Here is a 26,884-nt window from a genome sequence, read left to right on the forward strand (position 1 = left end):
GGAAAAAATAGTATGACGGTGTAATTAAAGACCATTTCACAACGCATACCCATGTATAGCACATGGGTAAACCTAATTCTGGCATTTCCTAATTTTTGAGTGCTTGACTTAGCAACCTTATTTATAATTTTTACATAATAGTATTTAATAGACATTTTTAAATGGTGTCAGTAACTAGCACTAACAGAAACTCATTCTTTCGCAATTCTTAATATGTGTCAACTGCAAGTAGCATTTCTTATTAGAGACATTAACATATGCTATAACACTTGAAAAATATTAAATACCGTTTCTCTTAAAAGCTTACTAGTGATATAATGGGGATACTAGTGACATAAAGGCAGAAGAGTACTTGTTTTTGTCTAAAACTAACAAGTGGATGTAGAATGTTTGTCTTTTACAACCAATAAAACCAACTTCTTATTCTTAACTGTAGAATTCTTAGAAATCCTTATGAGAGTAATAAAAATGTTGTCTCAGCACCTTCAAAAGGCTAGGACACATCGCAGGTGCTATATTTTAAGATACCCATATATGAAGAATGCAGCATTTATTTCAAATGTTCTTGAAAATGCATAAAAAGTTTATTTTCCAAGTATTTTCATGATATTGTTGAGCTCACCCTCTTCCTCTTTTGTTTCTTTGTTGCTGGTTGGAAAGCATACAGACACACAAGCATGCAGAATATTGCGGTTTCCGTCACATCTATGGCCAAGGAACGTCTGCAGCACTTGTGGATTCTGATCCAGGACAACTGCTTGTTCAAGATTCATCAGGTATTGTCTGCAAGCCTCATAGTCACATCGGAGAATGTGCTGCATTAAAGTTTGCTTCTGTACTCAAAAGAATAAAAGATTTTAACAATTTAAAATACAAAAGGCAGCCATATAAGTTTTCTAAGTACTTCTAGTTTTCTGTTTTTTAAATTAATAGAAAGGTCTAAATCTAGGACAGTGGCTTGAAGTCAGAGCAGGAACTGTTGAGAAAACGCATCATCTCAATTATAGCACTGTTAAAACCAGAAACCAGCGTGCATTGAGGCAGAGACAAGTAAAAGGAAAGGAGAGGCTTAAGCAGCAGAAGCTATCAGGCTCACAAAAGTATGCCTTTGGGTTCATAGCTCAGTTCTTAGGAAACATTACTTCTATTTCATGGCTACATGTAACATGGGAAAAGCAGTACAACTGAAAAAACTAAGGAGTCTACATTAACTCTCTCTAACATATTTGTTTTATTCAAGCGATATACACGCTGAGACATGAACGAATAGAAGCCACTGAAGGTCTGGGAGGCTCACCCTATATATAACAAGCTTCTCCACAGTGATGGAATACTCCACTGCAAAATCACTCTCAGTCTAACAGGTACACAATACCTCCCAGTGGCAGCACAGCACACAGCAGATCTAACTAAAATGCACCAAATCACTGACGGGCTTATACAAGTATGAGATTTAAATTCACAGTAGAGCTATTCGTACTATGCGTACAGCACCGCAGCTGAGTTCAGAACTCTACAGGCAACTCAAGTGAAAAAATCTTCACTTGACTCTCACAATTTCCTAATATATGGTCCATATATAAGGTTAAAAAGTAAAAAAAAAAAAAAAAAAAAAAAAGTACTGCATTCACAAGAAAACAAGTTGTTGGATCCCTCAGAAAAAATGTGCACCCATAAAATAAATAAAATTGTATAGTGGTAGTATACATAAAAAGGTAACAGTTTTAAAAGTAATGCCTAAGAAAACATTACTAGTTAAAAGCATGATACAGAAGCCATGCACCCCCCAAAATGGATCTTTCACTTCATTACATAAATTTGTTTGAGCCTTCATGTTTCTAAGACAATCTTCTACTGAAATCAGTTTCTTTGAAATAGTGAAAATACAAATCGGTATCTAAACACAAAGCTGCTTTAAGCATAACTTTCTAAAAGCAAGAGAAAAAAAAAAATATATAATTCTGTAGTAAAGAAAATATTTTACCTCAACAGCCATAATGATAATAGCAGCTTTCTTTTTGATGGTCGAGTTAGCAGGAAGATTTGTTAAGGAATGAACACCCATTCCAAGACTACTAATAGGTGGAAGATCAAGCCAGTCAGGGTCTCGTATCCCACCCATACAATCTTTTGCCATTGGATAGATTGTACCATTTCCATCTCTAAGAATAATAGGAGATTCCTACATTTGGGGGAAAAAAAAAAGTTTTAACAATAAGTCTCCACAATTTATAAATATTATCCTTCCCAAAAGGTCCAGTTCTGCTTGACTGTCAACAATTAGAACAGTTTACTTAAAATTCTCATTTATGCCATTGTCTCCTACCATTACAAGTGGTGCAGCATAAGATACCAGATTCCTTTTCTCAAATGCCTGAAACACGCTTAACATAGTAAATGCTATTAGAAATATCTTCTTTATGACATATTCATCACAGAATATTACCAAGGAAACATATAGTACCTATACTTTTAGCTTACTTAAATGTTCCAGAGAAAGTTGAATATACAAAAACGAAACATTCAAATTCAGTTCTTTTGCCAAAAATGTTTCCTTCAACTATCCTAAGCAAAGTACATCATGTTTGTGGAAGTTAATAAAATGGTTTTGGCATTTTTTTCCTCAGCCCTCCTCACAGATCCCTGCACAGGGTAATCAATCAGATAAAATAAGATATTTAATATTGGATAGTAAAAAGAGTTGCACAAAACCTCAATATATCATTTTTAGTCTCAAATACAGATTGCTTTTTTAGCATTTCCATTTATTTTCAAGAGTGGATTTTCATCTGACCTAATTCTGAAATATAGCTAGATAACAAGTTTACACTAACACAGAAACTACAGTTTCCCCCCCCCCCTTTTTTACTTTTCGTTCAAGGCAGAATTTGAGTAAGATTATTAAAAGCGCTTAAGTGTGTTAGATTGCTATTCCCCTTGTGCCTTCAAAATATTAATGGTAGCTGCAAGTCTTTCATAACCCTTTTGAAGAACTATTTCTTTGCAAGTCTTTGGAAAAGTCTTACAAAAGGCTGTACCATCCCATTCAAAGATGACAGAAGTGATGTGCAGTGAGGTTAAACGATCGAGATACAAAACTACAAACCTGTCCAGCTGTAAAAATAGCAACACTTCTCTCATTCTGACCCAGGAATGCAATGCTGCTAGTAGGGAAATTATTTTCTTGTTCAGCCTTTCCTGTGGCAAGGTCAAATATACAGTATCGAACCCAGTTCCCCGTCTTCAGAACAGCATGCACGCCTTCAGAGACACACAAAGGAAAAAGTTAATGCCTTTTCCTGATGGCATCCAGTAAAAGAACTCCTAACTAAAGTACTTTTAAGAAGTATCAATGGATTTGACAGTTGTTTTCCACTAGGAAGCGAGACAGGTAATAAAGGATCTAACAGAGTACATTACAGGGTAAGTCCTACTTGCCTTTTGAATCTACATTTACTGCTAGTATCTCTGTTTTTTCAGGAATACACAGCTTTTTAGGTGTCCTTTGGAAACAGTCAGGAACTTTTGGAGTTCCACCAGTTTTTACAACCTGAAAATATAGGTAAAATTTTAAGATGTAATTAAGCACACAGTGCTGACATTTCAAAATACTGATTGTTTTTTCAACATTTCACAAAGACATACCTGCAGTTCATCTATTCTGAGCAGCCTACAGTCTTGGAGAAGAGAAGAAGGATCAGGATCTGAATTAGAACTGCTCTGACAGTTTGCATTACTGGAGGTGCCTGGAAATTTCACAGCAACGTAAGCACCATCCACTTTTAGCACCTACAAGCAGAACACATTACAGCTTTACCAAAAGCTTTGAATAGAAACTGTTTAGGTTGATTTGCTTCAAAATAAACCACACTTTTATCAGGAAAATAAAAAAAATTACGATACTCGGTGATAAAATTTTACAACTCTTGGTCATTAGTCTTGTTGTTTTGCTAAAATTACCAAAATCTTAAAAACTTGGATCTCTTAATGACTTCACAGGCATCCTGAATCAGATCAAAGGACTTCCCATTTCAACATCTTATGTCCAACAGGAACCAATACAAACAGACTAGAGAAGCTCCTGCTGATATTTCCCTTGTATCTTTCCAGCTCCCACCTACTGGAAACAGCTAGACAACTTCACGTTTAATAGCCTGGATAGATCCTTCTCTTACTAATTTGTCCAACAGCTTTTGGAAATAGACACTCTTCTTGTGGCAAAGAGTTCCAAGTATTAGCTAACAATTCAACAAAACACATCTACACTGAGCCTCTTACTTCTTTAAGTGCCCACTAGCTCTTGTACTACACAAAACAGGAAATTTCACTTACATCACTTTTCATGTGTTCAAAAAAATGCTGACAATTTTTAAAATGCTGGAACTCTATGGTGACTCTTTCAGAGTCCACATGCCAATTTTTTTTTTCTTCCCCATTTTTTGGTTCAAGAAGAAAATCATGTATCTTTACAAACTGGGAAATATACTTACTAAGATTTGGTTGAGAAGAAATTCACCTCCTCAAGGGGCAACTAAGATACAGTTATTTAGTTAAACAGTTACTACTATGGCTATTGGCTGTTACACAGAAAGAAAATAAAACTATCCATTGACGTAGGAAGCAATCGGGAGCTCGAGTGAAACACTTGATAGCAATTGTGCATAGAAAGCTATAAAACAGAGACGTGATATAATGGGCTCACACTAAACAAGACAAATGAGCAACATTAACATTCTTCTTTAATTAAAATTATATGTCTGAATTAATTAAAAAATGCATTAACAAAAATAAAATGCAAAATCTTAAAGGATTTAGACACTTTAGCTTACAGATCTAATGTACTTACATTGTTCATATCGCTAATGTAAAAGTGCGCCAATTAAAACCAAACATTTTAACTACATATACAAATGTTTGCTTTACTAGGAATAAATTAAAAGAACAAATGAATGAAGCAAGCAACAAAATGAAAGTTTAAAGATTTTTTTCCAAAAGTAAAAAGCCTTTTTAGAGCATTTTAAACCACAGGATAACTAACGAGATCTGATCTTTCTTTTTAATGGAAGAAAAAAAAGAATTGATAAACTGAAACAACTGAAGGATGAACATAATTTTTATCTCCTTTGTCCTTACTATCAACCCATTGCCACGCTCATTTAAGTCATGATGCCAAAGCACACTGATAGGCAGAAAAGATTCAACTGAACTCCCTTCCTGAAAAGGAAGTGGAAGCAGGTCCTGAGCTCCGCTTCTCCTCTCCTGTTCCCTCTTACCATTGTTCATTTAAAACCACATTAATAATAGGCTGAATAGCCTCTGAAAATAACCAAGGTGTCCACCAGCATTTGAGCCTTTCAGAAGCAAATCTATTTGGATCCAAATTTGGTAATTGGATCCAGAATCACCATACTCCCTTCTCAAGACACAGCAGCAGCAGACCAGGGAAAACACCTTTTTTATTTCTTATCTGATGTCTTTCTTGGAATGGAAGAAATTTTACCACCACAGAAAAGGCTTCTACTTCTACTCTCAAAGCAGAATGAGCCCTTCCAAAGTTCCAGAGTTAACAATATGAGCTATTCTGGAGCCTGTAGGAGAACACTGCGAAGAGTATCCCTTCTGCAGACTGAGATGCCTCCAGTCTTTCATACAATCACACAAGTGATCCAAATTACAAACAGAACATATAATAGGGCCTAAACTGTATTTCTGTCTTTAATCTGGACACCACTAGGCAAAAAAGATTTTCAGTTTTGTCTGCTGGAGTCTATCTAAACTCTAAAGATAGTGTGTTACAAAACTGTAAAAGGAAAAGACTGAACAACCATATACATATACCTCTCTGGAAAAGGACTGCATGCTTTATGAAGAAAAAAACCATCTTTGCCATAAATGACCGAATAGACTCAGCAGCAATAACTCTATTCAGAAGACAGCCCACTTACTGGTTTTAGCACCTCAGTAAAAACATCTACATATAAAAATTCAAGCTCTTCTATATTTATTACAGTAGTTGTTCTTGATGCAGCACACAGAAACCTTTACAACCATATATAGAAATAGTCTCTGTCCTCAAAATCTACCGATCTAAAACAAGAAGAACAGATAAGGACAACAGGGGCTTTCCCAAAACTGGTATAAGAGATGAGCAATAGTTGCAGCACCTTCAACTAGATCTCAAACCCCGTTTACAGAAACTGAAGTGTTTCGATGAATTAAGTTGCTCCAAGCTCCTTTTTGCAGAAATGACCTAGACTTGATAGTGAAAATTCATTGTGGGCCTCCTCCTTTCAAGGATACTGCTCAAGACAAATCTTCCACTCCTGCACAAGTAAACCCATTAAGGATGCTGGTGAAATAGCCTTGACTAAATCCAACTGCCTTCTTTCAGACAGTTATTTCCTCTTCTGGTTACTCTTTTGTTTTTTTCCCTTTTTTTTTTATTTGGATCTTCTAGGAATCAAGTAGAAAGCAATCCAACTTTCTCATTTTGCGGAAAACCATTATTGGCATTCCTGTTGCTCTTATTATTGAAAAGCATAGCAGAGAACTGTCTAAACGACCTAATCCCTCCTAACATCGCACAACAATGGCAAAGGAGAAACACAGTATTTTCCTCTATATCACTATAAAGCAAAGGTTTACTAGAGAAAAAATGAAAAAATTATATGGACCAAACAGATTTTCTGGAGTCATAAATGAAATAACTTTCTAGTCATGTTAATGAATCGTGTCATTTCTAAATCAAAACATTTCCATTCTTCGGTTGCCAGAACACAAACCTAAACGCTCAGCTGATGTGTATGTGAAAGTCAGTCACAACACATGTAACTCTCCACAATCTCACTAGACAAGGGTGGGAGCTATTGCTCAAGTCACCAAAAATAATCTTTTGGGTAAAACCACATCTGCTTTTCTTAATACTGTGGTTCAAAACTTAAAGTACCAGAATGTTATTTTTTAAGTTTCAGAACATTTTATTCACAACACACTCAGTCTATTACTGAGTTTATGTGTTATGGACAAATAAAAATGCAACAGAAGTCACAGTAGCCAGAAACATTCTCAAAAATCCCCAAAACTATGATTCTTTTAACTGTTAGCTTATCTAAAAGGAAAAACTTTTTTTTTGCCTCCCTCCCCAAAGATGGTGGGACAGAGTATTTTAGACAAACCTTGCCAACAGGAACATTCTTAACGTCTTCCACAAACACAACTTCCCTCAGAGACCACTGCTCTTCATTCACTTTCTCCTCCTCTTTTGGGGCAGGAGTAGATCGTCGTCGCTCTGAGACAAAAAAGTAATTACCAAAGAAAACACTTGAAATATTTAATCAAAGCATCAAAATGCAATGTTCAGTGAACACCAAACCTTCCTCCCAAAAAAGAGTATCAATGTTCAGATCTAGAACTTAACAAGAGGTTAACAAGAATATGACTATAAAACCACCTGAAGTTAGAGTTACCTAACAGTATAACATGGCACTTTGATGTTTTTCAATTAAACTAGTACTAATAAAGCCTATCAGATAAACAAAGCTATTTTAAGGACATTTAAGCAAAATAATTCGAATACAAGAAACGGTTTTAGCGGGGCTCAGATATTCATATGCTCTAAGTAACAAAACTGACATTGTGAGGCCCGGCTACATTCAGCCCAGCTACAGTGCTTTGTATCACCCTTGCAAAAAGTCAGCTTGTCCACTACGTATGGGCTTTGGTAAGCATCTAGAAGAGCAGCAGATGAGGCAGAAAATGGCTATTTGGGCTAACAGCAATTGCGGTAAGTTAGATTTGCTGCAAAGACATTATCTGAACAGTAACTGTGGTACACTCAAGATCAAATTTAAATACGTAACATGGCTAAATTAACTTTACCACCTGAATTGAGTTTCTGTACTGTAATTAATATTACCAACATATTTAAAGTAAGAAGCAGAGAACTTCTAACTGTGAAGTTAACTTCAAAGACTAGTTCAAAATCCCAAGCAAAGTTACAGTCAGTGAAAAATTACAGTTGAAAGAACTGCAAAAGAGAAGTAGCAAAAGACTCTACTAGTACAATTAATTAGTACTGCGGATCTGACCATATGAGATTCTCAGTCACTTAACGAGATCATTTCATTCCCTAGGCAAACACTTCTTAAAACTTCAGTACGTGAACAATTAGAAGAAACAAGAGCACAGAGAAGACTGTAATTAATCCTTTATAAATATATGGGTTTAAACAGAGAAAAAAAGCTTAAGGGGTCAGTTACATGAATTCTAATACAGCCTAAATTTAGGTTTGAAGTACAACTTGTACTATAAAACTTCTCTCACTGCTTTTGTATGTTAGTAAAGAACATCTGGGTTTAGATGTTTTATGTAATAGATGACCAACTACTGCTGTATGCACTGGCACAGCAAGCTGCGCAAGAACAGCTTAAACTTAAAAGGAATTTTCCAAAGCAAGTTCAACTTCTGGGCTGTAAAGAAACTCACTATCACATTGCAATTAAACATAAACAGCTTTATCTTGAGACTAGATCACCTCCTGAAAAATACTTTTGATTATAAGAACTAAGAATGCTTGTTATGTTATGCTTGCTTAGATACATCTTACATCAAAGTAGTCATTGCTTACACTAATAAGTTAAATTTAACACTGACATCTAAAGTCTACTACAAAAGCCTTTACATATATTGTGGTTCAGACTGAAAGACCAAAAAGGATTTGTAATCAGATTCTGAAATTAGTACAGAATCTCCATAGAACTGCCTTCTATGAAAACTTCCGATTTACACAAATATTTTATGTTACTACGAGCTACATGTTACTTACTATATGGCATTGATGCACTGCTTGCTATTGAAGATGCATCACTACAAGTGGAAGCTGGGGATGGCGGAGGACCCATCTCAGTTTTCACTGGTTCCTGTTTGCTTTCAGGTCTAGAACAAAAAGCATTACTTAGAATGAAGAAAGAAAAAGGTGAAATCTTTTCTGTGATAATGGACAAAGTGTTAGTGTGTCCCAGCCACTTTTTTTCGCTTGGTTTGGGGTTTTTTTGTGTTTTTTTAATTTTTTTTTTTTTTTTTTAAAAGAAAACCAAAACCAAAACCAATACTTTAAAGAAATAACCCCTTACTTGGGAATAGCCATCCTAACTGACAAGGCTATACATCCAATGTCGGGAATGGTGCCATGCTTCTTAATCAGGGATTTGAAGACAGGAAGAACTATTAGCTTCATACAGTAACCTGAAACTCTAGAACTGCTAAACTTTTTCAAGCTTTTCTTGAAATGTTTTCAATCTGTTTTAAGAAACATTTAACTGGCAGTTGTCAACCCAATCATTTTTGTTTCAAACTATGAAGGGGCCAACGCAGGTCTCTCAATGCCATGAAGAACGGCCAGAAAAGAGTTAAGTTCTGTAACAAAACCACTTCAGTTACTCAAATATAAAAATCTTGGAAACTTTATGAATCACTGAAGGAAAGTCTTCGTTTAATATTCCTTCTGTATTTCACATTTCCATTGTGGTTTCACACAACTGAGACACCTTTCCTGCAGTGAGCATTTCTGCACATTCAACAGAGTTTGCAAGAAAGCTAGAATCTTATAAAGGCGGCAAAAAGTTCCATCTGATAAAAACCTGACCTGTTGTCTTTTCAGTTTTTAATTGATCACCAAGTCAAGAGTATATCAAATACGTGTTCTGAGTGTATGTGTTCTCAACACTTACTTTGCCTCAGTAGTTTTGCTAGCTTTCTCCATGTTTTTCAAGCTCTCAGGTGACCGAAGCTGAAATCGACAGCTGTCATTCATGTTCCAAACAGATTCCATTAACACACCCACTTTAGGAATTCCAGCACTGATTGAAAAAGCAACTGCTCCAGCATGATAGAGGGGATTATTTCTTAAACACACCTACAGATAGAAATATCCATTTCTATGAGAACAATAGATTATACTGAGTGACATCATATATTGCATGCATTTTCTTGGTGACATATGCAGTAGTCAAAAAGTAAGAAAACTTATGGAACTAGATGAAGAAGAAAGTCAGCAGGATGCACTATGCACTCTGCTAGGAAAAAAGAGGCTGTTGTGCAATTCACAGCTGAAAGCAACAGCTCTAGCAACGCAACTGTTTAATATATAGCATTTAGATGCTCAACCACAAAAGGAACAATTCATCCAATAATAAAGACTCATCCTAGAGTTCATTAGAATGGACTGGGAACCAAAAGAAATGTGCTCCCTGGGAAGAAGCTGTTTTGTCTCATACCAGTTCCAAGACTAATCACAAAAAGACGCCTACACCTCTGTATCAGCTATTAACCTTTTTGATAAAGGCTTCAAACCAAAGGCCTATCCCACTGCAAAAATAAATCAAACCCAGACCCTAATATTGCAGGCACTTAAATGCCAAATCATTTACAAAGGTATCAGTTCTACTGAGAATCGTATTTCTATCTTTACTTTCTCTCAAAATACAGGATCAGTAGGTAAGTTAAAATAGAAGTAATTTGTATGAGTACAGCTTGATCCTCCATGTTTGCAGCAATAATCACACTTGTAAAACAAAAATAACACTAACAAGACACATCAATTTACAGTCATATAATTAAAAGATACTATGTTAATGCCGTATTTTTGATACAACTTTTATGCATAACAAGAATAGAATCTAATTAGTTTTGGTTTGTTGGTTTGTTGTTTTGGGTTTTTTTTTTTTTTTTAAGAACAGGATGTAAGCTCATCATATAGCACTGTAGAAACGCCACTTGTGACAGTTGCACTTGCCTGGGTTCCAACGGTTATGTTTGGCATAGAGGAGATACCAGCACTAGACTTCGGCTTTTTATTTTTTGCTCTGGCCTTTTCTAGCATTTTCTTCCTTTGGCTGAAAGGAACTACACCCCTGTGGAAAAACACATATCATTTTTAAAAAGGCTATGAAAGAAAAGCTTTTTTTACAACTTTGAACATTTTATTCCTTCTGTTTAATGTAGTCATGATCAAACATAAAGGTCTCTGTACCACGTTTTCCAAAATCTCAAAGCACTGTAGAAATGACATCTTTTTCTATATCCAACCCTACTTTCCAAACCGTGGGGGTGGAAGGAGGGAGAGGGAGAGCACATAAGATGTCACTGCCAAATGGCTTTCCTTCTAGTCCAAAATGCTGCAAGACCCCTGTTGCAGACAGTACACTCCAGTCACAGCTTTTCAAGTTGTAGGTTGTCCCCTCTGCACTTGAAGATATTTTTCCCATGATTAGTGATAATTTCCAGAATTTGCAGTCATTGGGGAAACAAGATAAGCTTTTTTGTTTTTAAATTCTAAAAGCCTCACTTTCTCTCTGGGGACAGAGCTGAAGGAGTCTAGGACTTTTATGACAGACTTAAGCTGCAAGAGGGGAAAAAAGGACACTTCTTTTGCAATTGGATCCACTCAGTTTAGCTGAAAATAATATCTATGTGCACAGTTAAGCATGCTTATTATTTTGATACTTCATGTTTTAGCCAGTGGGTTATAGAGTTAGATGCTTTTACTTGAAAACTGCCTTCATGATAAGTAAAACATGAAAAGTAGTCCTGTGCAACGCTGGAAACTGAAATCCTGTGCAGTGTATATAGACCATTGTAACTAACGATATCAATAGTAACAGAAGCTTCTGTCTACATCAATCTGATTAACATAAAATCACCACTGTTGACATTTAACCCTTCCCAGAAAGGACAGGTCGGTTAATAAATAAATTGCTTTAAAAAATTACATATAAATGCTAATAAGTCTTTTTATTTATTGCAATGATTATTTTAAAAGCAGTAAAAACGGCAGGTTTTAATAGCCAATCTCCAATGTCACAGCTTATTAGTTTCTATACTAAGAGTAATTACTCTGAGGTATGTCAGCCATGACATAATGTAAGGGTCAAGAACCACAGAGCTGTAATTTTGAGACTGGGGACTAAAAGTCAGAATAAAATACGTCTGTGTTTAAGTTTACAAGCCTAGCTACAATTCTACTTAAATATTTTCCACAGAGTTATTAGAATGTAATGAGCAAGCTGTTTTGTAGAATCTATCTTCAGTGCTCCAATTTCCAACTTATCACCAGGTATTTAATTCATCCATGCCTACAAGCTACTTGAGCTTTGGGCATGATATGTAATGCAACAACTCCTGACACACTGACAAAAATAATGCATCCTGACAATGCATGAGTAATATTCAGTGAATTCACTCAAATTAGAAATTAATTTCAGAGCTCCTAGGGGAGCATTATTTTGAGGTTTGGAGGTTTTTTATTTTAAAATATACTTCTTATTTATCAAATTCTTAGTTTAAATATTTTAACTAACATTTCATATTTTACAATGTTTAAAAGCATTATATTTTAACAAGCTCCAGAGGGAGCATCTGATGTTACTGCTCCCTTCTTTAAGATTTGGATCACAAAGTAACAGACCAAATCTTCCTAACAGAGCCTGACAGAAGAACATGGACCTCATACATGGGTAAGTTTGCTCCATATTTATAATTCGAAAAAGGCCTGAAAGGCATAAAGAAGGTTATTTTCCGATACTGCGTAGTACCGATACATCTGAATGCTGAAGCATTTATACACATCTTCTAAAAAAATAACCTTATTCTCTTAAAGATGTTATAATTGGATACAAAAGCTTTAAACATTAAAGAAGAGAATAAATATACTTTAAAAAGGGAACCTAAGTTCAAGGTGCAGAGTTTCAGAACTCAGCACAACTGTGGTTCAGTAGTTTTGCAACGCTCAGAGCCAAGAACGTGAAGACATCCAGTGGATCTACACTGTTGTACATAAACACAGTATTTACTTACCACCAATATAAGTTGTTCTCTAGTTGAGCACATGTATAAAGAGCACAACAATGTAAAGAAACAATTCGCTCTCCCTGAAGCTCTGAGTAGGTCTGTGCAGTGTGTTCTAATTTAGAAGCTACGGAGCTTAAAGTTTCATCTACCCACGTAGCAACCTAAGGGAGAAGGGAAGAAAAGAAGGAAGAAGGTAGGGGAGAAAAAGAAAAGTTGCACCTTTAATGCAATTTTTACTGGTTTTGAAAGGGAATAAAAAAACAAACAAACCCCATCCAAATAAAAAAAACAACCAAACACCAATGATTCCCTGTGGGATTTTATCCCTTACCACCTTTTCTTTCTCCAGAAAAGAGCTTTTCAGGATATTTTTTCCCCCTCTATTTCCAGTCCCCAACAAAACCAAAAAAGGTAAAAAAAGTAGAGAGGTGTCATAAGAATACTTCAACGTGTGTATGTATCTTACCAAATCAGTTTCAAGTTCACTCTTAACTGGGCAGAAAAGCATATTCAGATAACTTACTTTACAGCATTGAAAGCTTCAATGCCCTTAGTTTTTCTAGTAAATATATACAGAACATTAACAAACTTTCCTATTCTTAAACTAGTGTCAGTTTCTACTGTAACAGCAAAAAGTCAAGTATTTCAGATAGTCAGGTAAAACAGATATCTTTTAACTGTTTCAAGCTGTAAATCTACCAGATTTTTTTTTTTTAAGCTTTTTGCATTTTTACAAAACACCAGTTTGGTTTCTGTTTTGTTTTTACATCTGTATAGAGGAAAAGAAGTGGAATAAATGAACAAATTAAGTACTTTCTACTGCCAATGAAGCAGAAGAATCAACTTCTCTATATTACACTACAAGTAACTGGAAAAAAACAGCTTTGTCTAATTCTGCAAGCAGCACACATCTCATACCTTGTTATTTTCAGTGGCAACAGTTGCTCTAATACTATTTGCAGAAAGGAGCACTATCTTTTCATTGGTTAATCCCAAGAACATGGCTCGTGGATGATGTAGCGAAGGATTCTTTGGAAACAAAAAGAATATTTTAGATATTCAAAGCATATAAATCATTCTGAACGTAAGCATTTAAAGATGTACAGTACCTGTGCATTTCTGTAAGGCTCTGATTCACTCCACTTCCATTGATAGAGTTCTCCTTTACTGCTAACAGCCACGAGCTCAGAATACAGAGCTCCAATAGAAATAAACTTTGTTCCATCCTACAAATACAGAAATACGAAGTCTAAGACAGCAATATTATAAATGTATATATAAATGCAAAAAAATGAACCTGTAACTGTTTTTTTCAGAGTTCCCATGAAAGTTGAACTTAAAAATAAAAATACATCCAGTTTGTCTCAAGCTCAGCATGCCCTCAAACACACACAAAAAGCATTATTGCTTCTGACAGAGTGAGGGAAAAAAGAAATAGATATTATTTTCCTGAAATTTAGCAATATCACGGCAAGTAACAGACAGTTTATTAAGAGCTTCCACAATATTTTAAGAACACAACACTGCTCATAGAATTAAAGATGAGATGATCTCTTGACTTCTGGCATTTAAAAAGAGTTTCCCTCTAAAATTCTGGCTTTTTGAAATGAACAAGAGAGTGACATTATTCCACTCCTGATTATACTCATGAAGTTATCTTCCAACTATCTGAGAAATCAATTATCAAATTCACTATCAATTAAACAATTATTATCTTTCACTTCTGAAGGTGAACTGCAAACACGATCAAGTTTATAAAAAGAAAATAAAAATCAGAGTGCTACATGTCACATTAATGCATCATTATTATCTGATATGCTGGAAAAGCTTCTAATTATGGGTTATTCTTCCTCCTTCCCACCCCCCCAGCTTTTCTCCTTTTTAACGTTTTCCCAAAACTAATATGGTATCTTTCTACTACTGAGATAGTACCACTTTGCTCAACTGCTTCATCCTCTACCTTGCCCAGATCTCAGGGGCCTGTTTTCCCCCTCTCTTAGATTTCGCTGTTATGTCAATGTTGCAGGAACTACGCAGCAGCTACAATCTCCCTTTTTCAAAGTTCCCGTTCCCCTGTTGCATTGAAACAAGTATCAAACTACAGACCTGTGAATGTGAGTGATTCCACAAAACAGTTACTTCTGTTTACTGAGAAGCGTTTGTAAGGCCCGTCCATTCACTGCTCCTCAGCAAGTCCAGCTATAGGACAGCCTTCATCTTTCTAAATTTCTTTACTGGTAACAACTAAAAATTCCCTTCCACTTAAGGGAGAATACAGCTTTTAAAGAATGAAAAAACCAACACAAACTAGTATAAAATCAAATGCTGTATTCTATGGCTACAAATCTTTCTGAAAGACAGGTGCATGATAACTAGCCATCTCTGTAGTAATCTCCCAGATCAGCATCTTTAGCTGCCTCTTTTAGATTACAATATACCACATTTAAGTGTTTCAGCCACCTGGTGGGAAACAGAACTCTTGTCAGATAATGAAAAATAAAAAGCCCACCATCCAGTACATTTATTTGAATCCCAAATTGAGAGTTTTGTTTCAGCTACAGAAGTTTACAAGTGGAAACATTTTTAGTTTCATAAATTGGATTCACACTTTTTTTTTTACTATTTTCATGCCCAGAAGTGCACATTTCAAAAAGTGTGAGTGTGTCCTTGAATAACACAGGATTTAGTAGATCTCTTACCAATAGCTCAAGATGTTTACTCATATTTTGGAAGGGAAGGGACAGGAAGGGAGAAGGGAGGAGGGAGGAGGGAGAAGGGAGGGAGAGCAGAAGCAAACACAACCAATTCTCTTTTATACCCTGATAAGAGGATCTAGAATTAGTTAAATCAACAGGGGGGTTGGAACTAGATGATCCTTAAGGTCCCTTCCAACCTAAACCATTCTATGATTCTAGAAGAGAAATATTTTGCTCTGGAGGGCATTTACCAACACAGCACAGAAGTAGCATGAATGCTAATCTCTGTCATGATTAATACGTGCCTCTGTATAAATATTGCATATTCTAAGAAAGAACCATCATCAGAAGCAACTGTAGTCTAATGAGATGCCTCTTTACTTCATCAGCATAAATGAATCTTCAGAAGTTATTTGGCCTAATGCCTCAAATTTAAGTATGGAAAGCAATTAATTTTTGATCCAAAACAGTATCATTATGACCTTTAATCCTGCTAACATGTTTTACAACTTCTCATAAATAAACAGTTTTATACCACAGGCTCAACACTAAAGGGACTTGCCATTCAAAATTTCTCTCCCTTCCATCAAAATATTAGCAGTTGTGATCAAAAAATTAAGACAATGCTACATACACCTCCACGAGGCCATTCAAAAGACTAATGGCATAAAGATGCGTGAACAACATGACAGCTCTGGCTCTGTAACCAGAGTCTTACATCTTCAACTATAAATTCTGACTTCAGACCAGAGAAATTACATATTTGAAGATAACACAGGTTGCTTACAAAAATCTTAATGTCTCAATAGCTATACAGAATATACCTAATTGAAGAAACTAAAGGCTCAGCTGGCACCTAACTACAGCATAGCAGGAAAAAAAAAAAAAGGCCATACTTGCTATACTATAGAGTAGCTCTGATACGCATGGCATAATGTTGATACGGGCAGTGCAGACTAACAGTACTACAGTCCAATGAGATTCAAACTGTCAGAAGAATTCATTCATTGACTTGAATTCTTGAGCAGCTGATTTCACTTATTTTGTGGAGAAAACTTAGAACCTATGCATCATGTCTCAACGTCACTAGTCTCAGGCTGTGTGTGAAATCAATGCTCTCAGGAACACAGTTTTCCTAAGTTTCATCGATTCATCTCAGGTTGGTACTTAACCTACCATAAATGCAAGTAAACCATCCTCATCATGAACTACTACAGTTCTATCTCAAATGCTAAGCGTCAAAATGATGAAAAAAGGAAAAATATTTGCAAGCAAGATTGGTTATTTTGTAGTGATTCCTCATGTACTTTAATCTCTCCCCTAGCTTACAGTCTTTTCCTTTAACATTTCAAGATCTCTTTTCCAGTTTTCAAAATGGAAGAAACATCTGAACTGGGATCTCAGCTAAATCATCTCCCTCAGGATTCACCTTGAAGAATTTCCACTGGAAAACACCACCAACAAAACTTCAGAGTGGAGCTATAGCAAGAAAGATGCAGAACAATTTCTTATGAATGTTCAGTAGAAGGACAGGATGAAAAGTTTAACTGCTTTTGGATAAAGATGAAAGGCCTCTCCAGTAAGATACCTTCATTTAACTGGAAGGTAGGGTTTATATGAGTGCATATGCAAGCAGGTATCCTGGAGGAAGTTCAGTATATTCAAATTGAACAAGCATGCAATTAGGTAACAGAGCAAGTTAATTCCATAGAAGATGCTCAATAAAAGACTGCAATAATTGTCCTAGGGCAGGATCTGCTGAGTTTGCAAATAACAAAAAACCTCATCAAGGAAAAAAAAACCACAACTCCTAATTTAGTAACTAAGTTGGAGGGCCTGAGAGAAGAATGGGATTAACAGGAAAAACATTCCTGAAGTAGTAAAAAGACAGAACAAAACAAAAAACACAACAGTAATAACGGCCATAATAATGTTACCAAAACATAGCAGTGGAAAGAAAAAAAGGTAAGTTAGTATTCCAAATCTAAACTACAATCATTCTCTGATGCCAAGACCTCTTAAATCTCTCTCTACCCAAGCTAGAGGACTCTCTCATTCTACCATTATGGCAAAGCAAGGGGGACAAAAGCTGCCAATTTTCACTGACACAGAAGTTCAATGTTACTGGCTGAAAAAAAAAAAAAAAAAAAAAACCAAACCAGAATCACACTTTAGACATAAGAAGGCTGGTTGGGTAAGCAACTATTAAGACAAACATTCCTTTTAGGTATCTTCATTTCTCAGTTTGAATGCCCAAATGAAGATGAGAGCAGCTAAAGGTGAGCTGCTGTAAGCAGAAATAAGGCTCTAAATTCACCTCCCTCTTCAAACTCTCTACCTATATTTAGTCTGAAAGGAAAAAACAGAGACGTAGAAAATGAAAGCGTGACGTATCAAACCAGCAACCTCACAGATACTGTGGACAGACAGAAAAGTGAGTATTAGAAAGACACCCCAAGTCCATAAAATTTGGTCTAATAAACACAGACAATCACTTCCATTCCTGGGAAGTTTTTTGGGTTGGGTTTGATTTGTTTTTTAAAGTGATTTCCCCAAGCATCTAGGTAATTCATGAAGAAAATGACTACATATACCCAGCTAGCAACATAGAGCTGGTGTTCCTATTATTCTTATATCTCATGTGGGAATGACTTCTTGCCTTGAAAATGGAATTAGGGTTACAGAGAAAAGCAGCTAAGCTGAGCCAAAGCGATTCTGAAGGAGCAACCAATACTCACTGAAGTTATTGGTCAATTCAAAACACAACTGCAAATAAATATCAACTTTCACTGTTGTTGCTTGAAAGTCCGATCCACTCAAACAGAACGTATCTCTGGGAATAATAATGCTAATCAAAAAAAGGTTTCCTTCATGAAGGATAGTTTAAATTTTTTCATGAGTTTCCTATTGCCTACTAAATGCTTTGAGGACCTAAGTGAAAAAAGAAAAAAAAAGAAAAACCCCAAACCTCATGATCTATCTTCAACACACATGGAGAAGAAAATTAAAGCACTAATAACAGAAGTGCAGCTATAAGGGCATAACTAGTTATTCATAATTTTCCTAAGTGCATAATAAAGAGTGTGCTTTATTACATTATCTCACATAAACTGAGATGTAATATTCAAAAGGGAAACACAGAGTATTTGTTTGGAAAAAACAGATCTATTGCAAAGCATTCAAATAAAATAGTAAAAAAAATTAAATACCTTGTCTGGCCACCACTGCAAGTCTTCTCCTAAAGAAACAGGACTTTGAACAGGTGTATTCTTCTTGTCCAGGTTTGGTTCCCCCTCCTTACTTGTAGAGCCTCTTTCATTATCAAATGAGGCTCCATCAAGCCACCTTCGTTCACGCAAACGTAAAACGGACTCACGTTCACGCAACAGCTCAGAGTCTCTCTCTAAGGGAAGAAGGAGAACTGGTATGCAATTGGGTCACACCAGTGGGATAAAAGTAAGCCACTCTCTAGTAAAGACCCTTCAGGATGCAACTAACAGCAGTTAAATCTACTCACACAGATTAAAGTCCTGACATGCAACACTTAACACATTAACCCTTTCAAGCATATGTACTTTAGAATTACTAAACATAAACACAAGCTAGAAATAAAGAAGTCTTACAGTTTTGTGCACTATAAAAAAATGCTAAAGCATTTTCACTTACATCATATGAGGCCAAATACATTTAACATTGCAATTTAAATTTTATAGTACAATATGCAGTTTTGTAGTATTGTTTTATCAATGTAGAAACAACAGCAACAAAAAAAAAAAAATCTAAGTCTATGTAGTCTGTGGGATATCTTGATGCAAACCGAAAAAGAGTATTTATTAGAGAGTTTCACAACTTTCCCAAAAAACCAGTAATTTGAAAAGGTTAAAGAAAGCAAGCATTAAAAAAAAGCTCTTGTATACGTTTGATAATCCAACCCCTTTTGTTTAAAGCAATATTCTGTAGGACTGGATTTAATAAATTAAAGTGTATCTGTTTTGAGTAGATCAAATGAAGCTTTTCAGGAGTCAGACAAGTTTTAAAAAGGATCCTTGTAGGAAAATGTTCCTTACCAAAATGCTTCCCCTCCAATTGGCCTACAAACTGTCTAAAGCCAGTACTCTGCAGTTCGCTCATGCAGATAAATTTTGTAAATCAGGTAATCAAACTAACTTTCCAAGAGTCAACTATGCATGGAAAATAAGGATTATAAAATTCGTGGTAACGTCTTATATAGAATAACCTTAGGAAAGGAAAAAAAGGAGGAATTTAGAAGGAGTCATGTCAGATGCTGAATATTCGTACATGCACATAATGCATTTAACCTATTAAGTACTTCACTTATGCTCACAAATATCAACTGGAATTACATGTATGAGATGACCACATTATTATATCATAGTTTCAACAAATTACGCCAAGTCTTGGATCTTTTGCTGCATTAGACAAGTGCGAAAGTTTTTACAGAAGCCAAACGCAACAGCTTGTCTTACAGATACATTTCATAAAGTACTGTACTTATTTTCTAGCTAACATCACACTGACCCCTGACTAAATTTTGTAACAGGAACCTACATGTTCAGCAATTAATATACTAAAACACGTTCATGAAAGGCAACAGAACTGTACTAAACAAACAATCACAGCAGAGGTTGGATTAACAGTTTGGAAATACTCTAGGCATTTGCGCAACAGCTTCAAAAAGATAGGAAATTGCTGCATGGCCTGTTATAAATCTTTTAACTGTAATATGCTTAAAAAAAAATAAAGAAAAAAATGCCTTAACGCTACTCAAGGAGTTTTTTTTATCAGCTGCCAATAGTTCTCCTTATCCAACTATAAAAATGCTTCCAAAAAGTAAAATTTAGATTTCTTCTGCCTCCTTAGTACCTAAAGTTCCTCATTCCATAAAGGTAACTTCTGTCATGGAACAATTAAGGAAATGTGAAGAACAGTGAACAAAGAGCAACCCAAAAGAAAAAAAAAATAACAAAAAAAAAAGATTAAGAATGCTGCATGTCATCAATCATTACTCATTTTTGAGCCAAATTAAATATTTGTAATGCAATCAATGTATTAGTAGGTACTTACACTACAGTTTAAAATAAACTTACATGCAAAAATTATATAACACCTTGCAACACCAACGATCAACAATTAGATTTAAAATACATGACTATCAAAGTTCTGCAAGAACTTACCTGCTAATATTCACAATTCATTAATAATTTTGATAATGAGTAACAATCTATTTGTCTACTCTATATTTGACAACATATCACAGTCTACTTTCACATTAAATCAGAATCTAAACCACCAGTGTGTACTATCACTAGCTTTTTCCACAGCAAACTACTTATTACAAAGAAAAAAGGTGCAAAATTACCTCTGGATGAGCCTAGCCTGGAAAGTGATGAGCGCCGAAAGGATGGATAACCAAAGTAACTAATATCTTCTGAAAACATAGCATCAGCATCAATAATGACACTTGGGTGAGCAGAATGTATGTCAGCATCCAGAAGAGACATAAGATCCTCTATAAGAGGAGACAAGGGTCTTAAGTGAATAATCAGCTACTTAAAACATCAGCTAGAGAGACCATCAACTAAACAAATATCAAAACAAAGAAAAACCCCTATCTATTAATTGAATTTCTGCTCTTCAGATTCACCAGTGCAAACTCATGTGCCTCCTATGCAACCACATTTACAATCGAGCTTGGCAGACTAGTGAACGAAACCAGCCTCCCTGCAAGAACTGCTCTGTCCCTTCTCTAACCACATTTCCCAAACTAATCTTGCCCAAAACGCATTTTTCTGTGACCCAGAAATTCAAACTTTAGCCTGACACTTGAAAGAACAAAGCGCTAGGGCAAGATAGATACATATACATACATGTGCACACACACTCATGCACGTAACGCAGAACTCCAGAGACGACCTAGAATTAAGGGAGGACAGAATTGATGGTGAAAGCTGGCCTTCACAAAGCCATGTCTTTGATGTCAAAGACTGTACGTTCTCCATGGAACGTTTCCTTCAGAGATTGATGTGCTTGTTTAATTGACAAGCTAGTAGCTTGCAGCTCTCAGAACAAATCTTTAAAAGGTAGCCACATTAAGAACAACAGTTATCTGCAAAAAGTACCATTTTTTAATATCATGCAATTAAAAAAAACAAACCACAACCAAAACCAAAAAGATGAACTTAAATACTGAGACTGCCCTAGCTTCTATATTAGAACACTTGAGCTTCTCTGAATTGCTGATCACCACCAAAGCGTAGAACAGCTTCCTTCCATTTACTAAACTATAGCTACTATCTACACACAAAAGAGGCTACTGAAAATTCATGTAATTTATTGAAGTCCAGCAATATGGACTGATAAAACAACTAAGCCTGACTACCACCTTGCTGCTACAGAAAGGACAGTCCTACTTCTCTCCTTCATCCCTGTGATAGGTACCTCCTCGGGGCAAGGTGGGATTTCTAAATCTACAACTAGAGCATTCACCTGGCTTGAAATAGTACTTCATAGGGTGTAGCAGTAAGGTGGGAAGCAATCTTCAGACTGGCTTAACTGGGTAGTCAAACAGAGCCCCAAAGGTGGTGTCTCACCACATGCAGCAAAGCTGACTGGACCCTACTGCTGCCAGAGGAGATTTGCCCCTTCCCAAGCTTTCAAGCAAATCTGACTGAAAAATAATAAGGCTCCCCAAATTAGGTTTCAGCTAACCCATGCAGGCACACAAACCTCACCACCATGCAAGGGAATGGCAGGCTGGCTCCTTCTGGCAGCAGGACAACCTCACCTGCTTAAACCACTGAAGCTAACGTGAGGCTATACACAGAGTCCCTCCAGGAAACACAGAAGGAACACGCATGATTTCAACACATTCAGTTCTCAGCCTCTGCCTCATAAGAAGCATCAAACAAAACAGTGGCTAGAAATTAAGGTTTGAAGTTAAATAGAAGTATTCTTAACAGTAGGAACTGATTATTTTGGGTCTTTTTCTCAGTGTCTGTAATGAATGAGCAGGGGAGGAACACAAAGGAGAGTGTATCCAAAAAGTGAAGAGGAGCCAGAAGTCCACACTTAGAGCCAGTATGAATTAACTTAACTGTTCCACTTACTGATAAAGAAAGATACAAGACTTTCACATCCCTGCACATCCGACTATTCATCCTTAAATTTCTAAACTCTCATCTCCAGGAAATGTAACACATACCAACTACAACCAGCTGTCCCCAGAAAAACAGAGCTGTAACTAGCGAGCGCTGTGGATTTCAAAGCAAGATCTGCACGAGTGCTCTTTGCATTAAGCAAGTAACCCACTCCAGTGCAGCCCATGCTTCTAAAAGCACACCATTTGGGACACAATGGTTCATGCAGTACATTTTAGGAAGTCATTCATGGCAGACTGTTTGGAAATCTTAGTAAAAAAAAAAATAAAAAAAATCTGTATTTGGCAAACAGGCTCTGTCTTACTGAAACACTTCAGGTCACTCAGAGTGGCCTTATCCTGCCTGATAATTTACCTATTTTCCACCAGCTTTCTACACCTCACCTTAAAGAGTATCAACTTGTAAGTACCAGACTTTAAGAGCTGGAAACGCAGCCGAGACTCTGTTGTTTCTCCCAATACTCACAAGCAGCTCCTCTTCTCCCTTCCCACAGCCACCATGACCATCTTTTACTAGGTCAGCTCCAACCTCTCTAAGGTCTGGTAACTCGTTTAAAATTTTTTTGGTCACTATCCAGCCAAAAATTGCAAAAACCTTTGATGTCTTTTTAGGAACGGGATTGGCCGGTACAGAACTCTCCAGCCTCATTCAAAATGGACAGTATGGGTTTTTTTAAGGTAGGCTAAGCCAGAAATCCTCTTGACAAACCAGACACACTAACTTGCGACAGGCGCACACACATCCCTCCCCCCCAGCCTTCCATCACGTCAGGCATCTTGAGTTTAGCTGTATTTACAAAAAGGAAAGTAAAAATTCAAGCCATCAGATTTAAGAACCAAAACTATGTGAGTTTTGGCTAAATATGCATTAAGACAAGTGAGGAAACTAAGCCTTTTTTGGGTAATAAGATTTCAGCTTCAAATCTGATTTTAATTTTCTTCCAACATTTCTGCAAGAGATCTCCCTTCTTCTATTTTCTATTTGAGCAAAGGTGCTAAAACCAGTAGGGATAAGAGCCAAATCCACTCCCCTTCAAACATCACTGGAATTTTTTTAGTGCTGTGAAAACACAGATACTGCATGGCTACATCCAGTTTAAGAATCCAGGAGAAAAAAATACACTCTATGACTTTATTTTTCCTGTTCTTCAGAAAAATCCCATGGATGATATCATTCATCTCTTGTGCCGTGTTAGATCAGAATCAGACCACACCCTTCACATTTAGATGTGATAATTCTGATCAACCTATTTAGGTAAGAAAGTACCTATGATTCACTAGTAAAAACCATTGAAAATTGGAAGGAAAAGGATATCCAGCGCAGAGGAAAGGAAAAAAAACAAACCACACCACCAACCCGACCCCCCCAATAAAAAGAAAACAAGTTTCAGTATGCACGTAAGCAGCAATTCCAGTACTGAGAAAAATTTTATTTTCAATGGCTCCATGCGAAGCATTATGACCGGATTCATTAACTGAAGGCGTTGCTTAGATCAATTCCAATCTCAAGTTGAGCTGGCATTAAACCTTTTCCCTTAAGGGGGTAATCATTACGTTCTCTCCTCTCTTCTCAGCTGCATATTTTTATGAAATATTCAAGAATCCAATGTCTTCAGTATCTCCTCTCTTTAAAGTTTGGATTAAATTGGCAGAACTGTGACAGTGAAGGGAGAGAAACAAGTATTTTGGTTTCCTAGGAAACCAGACTCAAACAGAACTCCAGAACTCATCTCTTGATAAGATACATTTATTCAAAACATTGCCCAACTTGAAGTTCATCTGAAAAAAAAAAAAAAACACAACAAAAAAAACCCCCACAAACAAAGAAAACCAAACCACGCCAACAAAACCACAAAAAAACCATACACCTAATTGTTTTCCCCAAAGGCAAGCCACTGAATTGATCCTACACTAAGTTCTGGTTCCCATCTACCCTCACTGCAAGCCAATACACAAAGTACTGCTGCAATAGCAGCCCATCTCTCTTCTCTCCTTTAAAAAATTAAAAAAAAAAAAATTAAAAAAAAGGAAAAAAAAAAGGGATTTTCATACAAGCTTATCTCAGTTCCAAAATCCAAAGTAGTCTGGATGTTGCCAAAACTATGTTTCACAAGTCCCACTAGCGAGAACCCACTGGATCATGCAGAAGTTACGGAGCACGCATGCTCCGTATCACAAATCTGAACTACACAAACAACAAAATATTTTAACTTCTACAGAATCTCTATACAGAAGATTAACAGAACATAAAACCCAGAAGAAGCCTCAAATACAACTTGATAGGAGCTGGAAAATTAATCTAGAGACTTTCAAGTCCTTTCTGTGCTAAGAGATCTTGTACTACATAGTTTTTACCTTGACTATTTTCCTTATGTACTTGTTATGTATCAAATGAACCCACATTCCTCTCTGTTAACTAGCATAAAACAGAAGAAACAGAACTAGAGTAGAGAAGTCAAAATCAAAGTACAAAAGGGTCCAAAAATAAATACCTAAGAGACACTTATTGAAGTCAATCTGTACAGAAAAGTAAAGTTCTGCTCTTCACTTAAGACATTTTTAAGGAATCTGAGAGATGTTTTTTGATACCTTAAAAAATTGATGCATATTGTTCACAGCACTAACTGGAATTATCACAACTGATATATTAATAAAATTATGATGTATTAAACAAGAATTTATTAATGTCACAGTGGTTGGAAAGTATCTTTTTTTTTTTTTTAAATCAAGTGTAAATTATTCTTGTTTTTTTTAAAGAAGCTTCTCTGTCTTGGATGGCTTAGAGGAGTAACCCCTAAATTTAAGGGTCACAAAGCAGCAGACATACAGAAGGGAGAAAGTAAAAATTAGCATATGCTTTTAATCAAAATGCAAGAGCCTCGAAAGTCCTGAGGCAAAGCCAGTCTTGTCATTTGCTTTTTTTGTGCTTGGAAGGAACAAAATCAGAAAGCTTTAAAGCATAATTAAAAAAAAAAAAGTTCTTTATCTTGCAGAATGATTTATAAAACCTGACTAAGCATTGAATGCATATAGCATTTATCAGTTATCTACAGTCTTCCTTTATGAACACTGATGCTATAGTTCCAAAAGCATCCAGGGGTAAGATAACAAGTGAAAGCAGTAAGAATGCAAAGTTTCTAGAGCAAAAGACTTAAAAAAAGGTTCTGTGTAGTTCTTAAGGACAGAATGTTGGTATTTTTCCAGAGGGCTATAGGCAAGTTTCTCTGGCCATCAGGTTTTCCTGAAAACTAGCCTGCATGGTTCTGTGACAAGCGAGGACTGGTAAATTGTACTATATAATGTACCAACAGTAGATTCATGACAGCACTGACTGGTGTTCAGCTACTTTTCCTACTGTTTTGATCACATTCAGGTATCAAATTTATACACTTATGTGCAAAAAACTTATTTTTGCCCATAAAACTGAAATAACTTAAGACAGAGAAGGCACAGCATGTTCTACAAACTGTGAGTTACATCTTTTGAAGACTGGAGTTAAAACATATCAAGTTTCATTTCAGTTGCCATTTCCACATCTTTTCCCACAAGAACTGGGAAAGAGTTAGCCCAGTTTCTCTGTGGTGTAGAAGGACAAAAAAAATACTAATATTAGGAGGTTGCAATCCCGTATAGGAAAGATGAATCTAAACAGGGGAGAAGCTTTAAAAATTAAGCCACGGACAAAACTGTTTTCTGAACAGCGAAATTCTGCATACTACTTTAACCTATCTCAAATACAAAAGGCTCACAGGCTGTAGCGCAGGCACCTTCAAATAAAAGTTACCAGGCACAGGTTGTCAGATGGTCCCTATTAACTGATCCTTACCATCTCAAGGCATACTAAAAGAACAGTTAGTGCTGTAGAAAGCTGGTTAGTGTGGTTAAAAGGAACTTCTACTGTAAATGATTACTAACAGGGATGTATCTTCTGAAGGCCAGTTCTGGAGGAATGCATTCTGGTATCCTTTGATTAAGAACTCCTGCTTTGAATACTTGGAAAGAGTTAGGAGAATTTACTTCCTCCAATGCATCTGTCTAATGCTATTAAGCTGACCACTAAAAAACAAGACTCAAATTATTAAGATTTTTCAGCCCTTTCACCAGAGGATTCTTGATTCTACAGCAAAATAAAGAAGCTTGACAGATGCAACTAAAACTAGACGAG

The 26,884-nt window shown here is 36.1% G+C and overlaps 1 protein-coding gene across 1 annotated transcript in view; it reads right to left on the reverse strand.

Annotated features, from left to right (window-relative positions):
- UBR5 (ubiquitin protein ligase E3 component n-recognin 5) overlaps positions 1-26,884 on the reverse strand; it is an 86,398-nt gene that overhangs the window by 31,987 nt on the left and 27,527 nt on the right. Inside the window, exons 8-21 of the mRNA XM_074145801.1 lie at positions 20,923-21,072; positions 18,752-18,963; positions 13,956-14,072; positions 13,765-13,875; positions 12,853-13,007; positions 10,793-10,910; positions 9,729-9,913; positions 8,825-8,934; positions 7,176-7,288; positions 3,646-3,789; positions 3,439-3,550; positions 3,107-3,261; positions 1,985-2,182; positions 623-833 (exon numbers count right to left, since the gene is read on the reverse strand). Coding sequence (XP_074001902.1) covers positions 623-833; positions 1,985-2,182; positions 3,107-3,261; positions 3,439-3,550; positions 3,646-3,789; positions 7,176-7,288; positions 8,825-8,934; positions 9,729-9,913; positions 10,793-10,910; positions 12,853-13,007; positions 13,765-13,875; positions 13,956-14,072; positions 18,752-18,963; positions 20,923-21,072 — 2,091 coding nt within the window. The remainder of the gene's footprint in view (positions 1-622; positions 834-1,984; positions 2,183-3,106; positions 3,262-3,438; positions 3,551-3,645; positions 3,790-7,175; positions 7,289-8,824; positions 8,935-9,728; positions 9,914-10,792; positions 10,911-12,852; positions 13,008-13,764; positions 13,876-13,955; positions 14,073-18,751; positions 18,964-20,922; positions 21,073-26,884) is intronic.

The sequence above is a fragment of the Numenius arquata genome, chromosome 3 (assembly GCF_964106895.1).
Source record: "Numenius arquata chromosome 3, bNumArq3.hap1.1, whole genome shotgun sequence".
In the NCBI taxonomy this organism is placed as follows: domain Eukaryota; kingdom Metazoa; phylum Chordata; class Aves; order Charadriiformes; family Scolopacidae; genus Numenius; species Numenius arquata.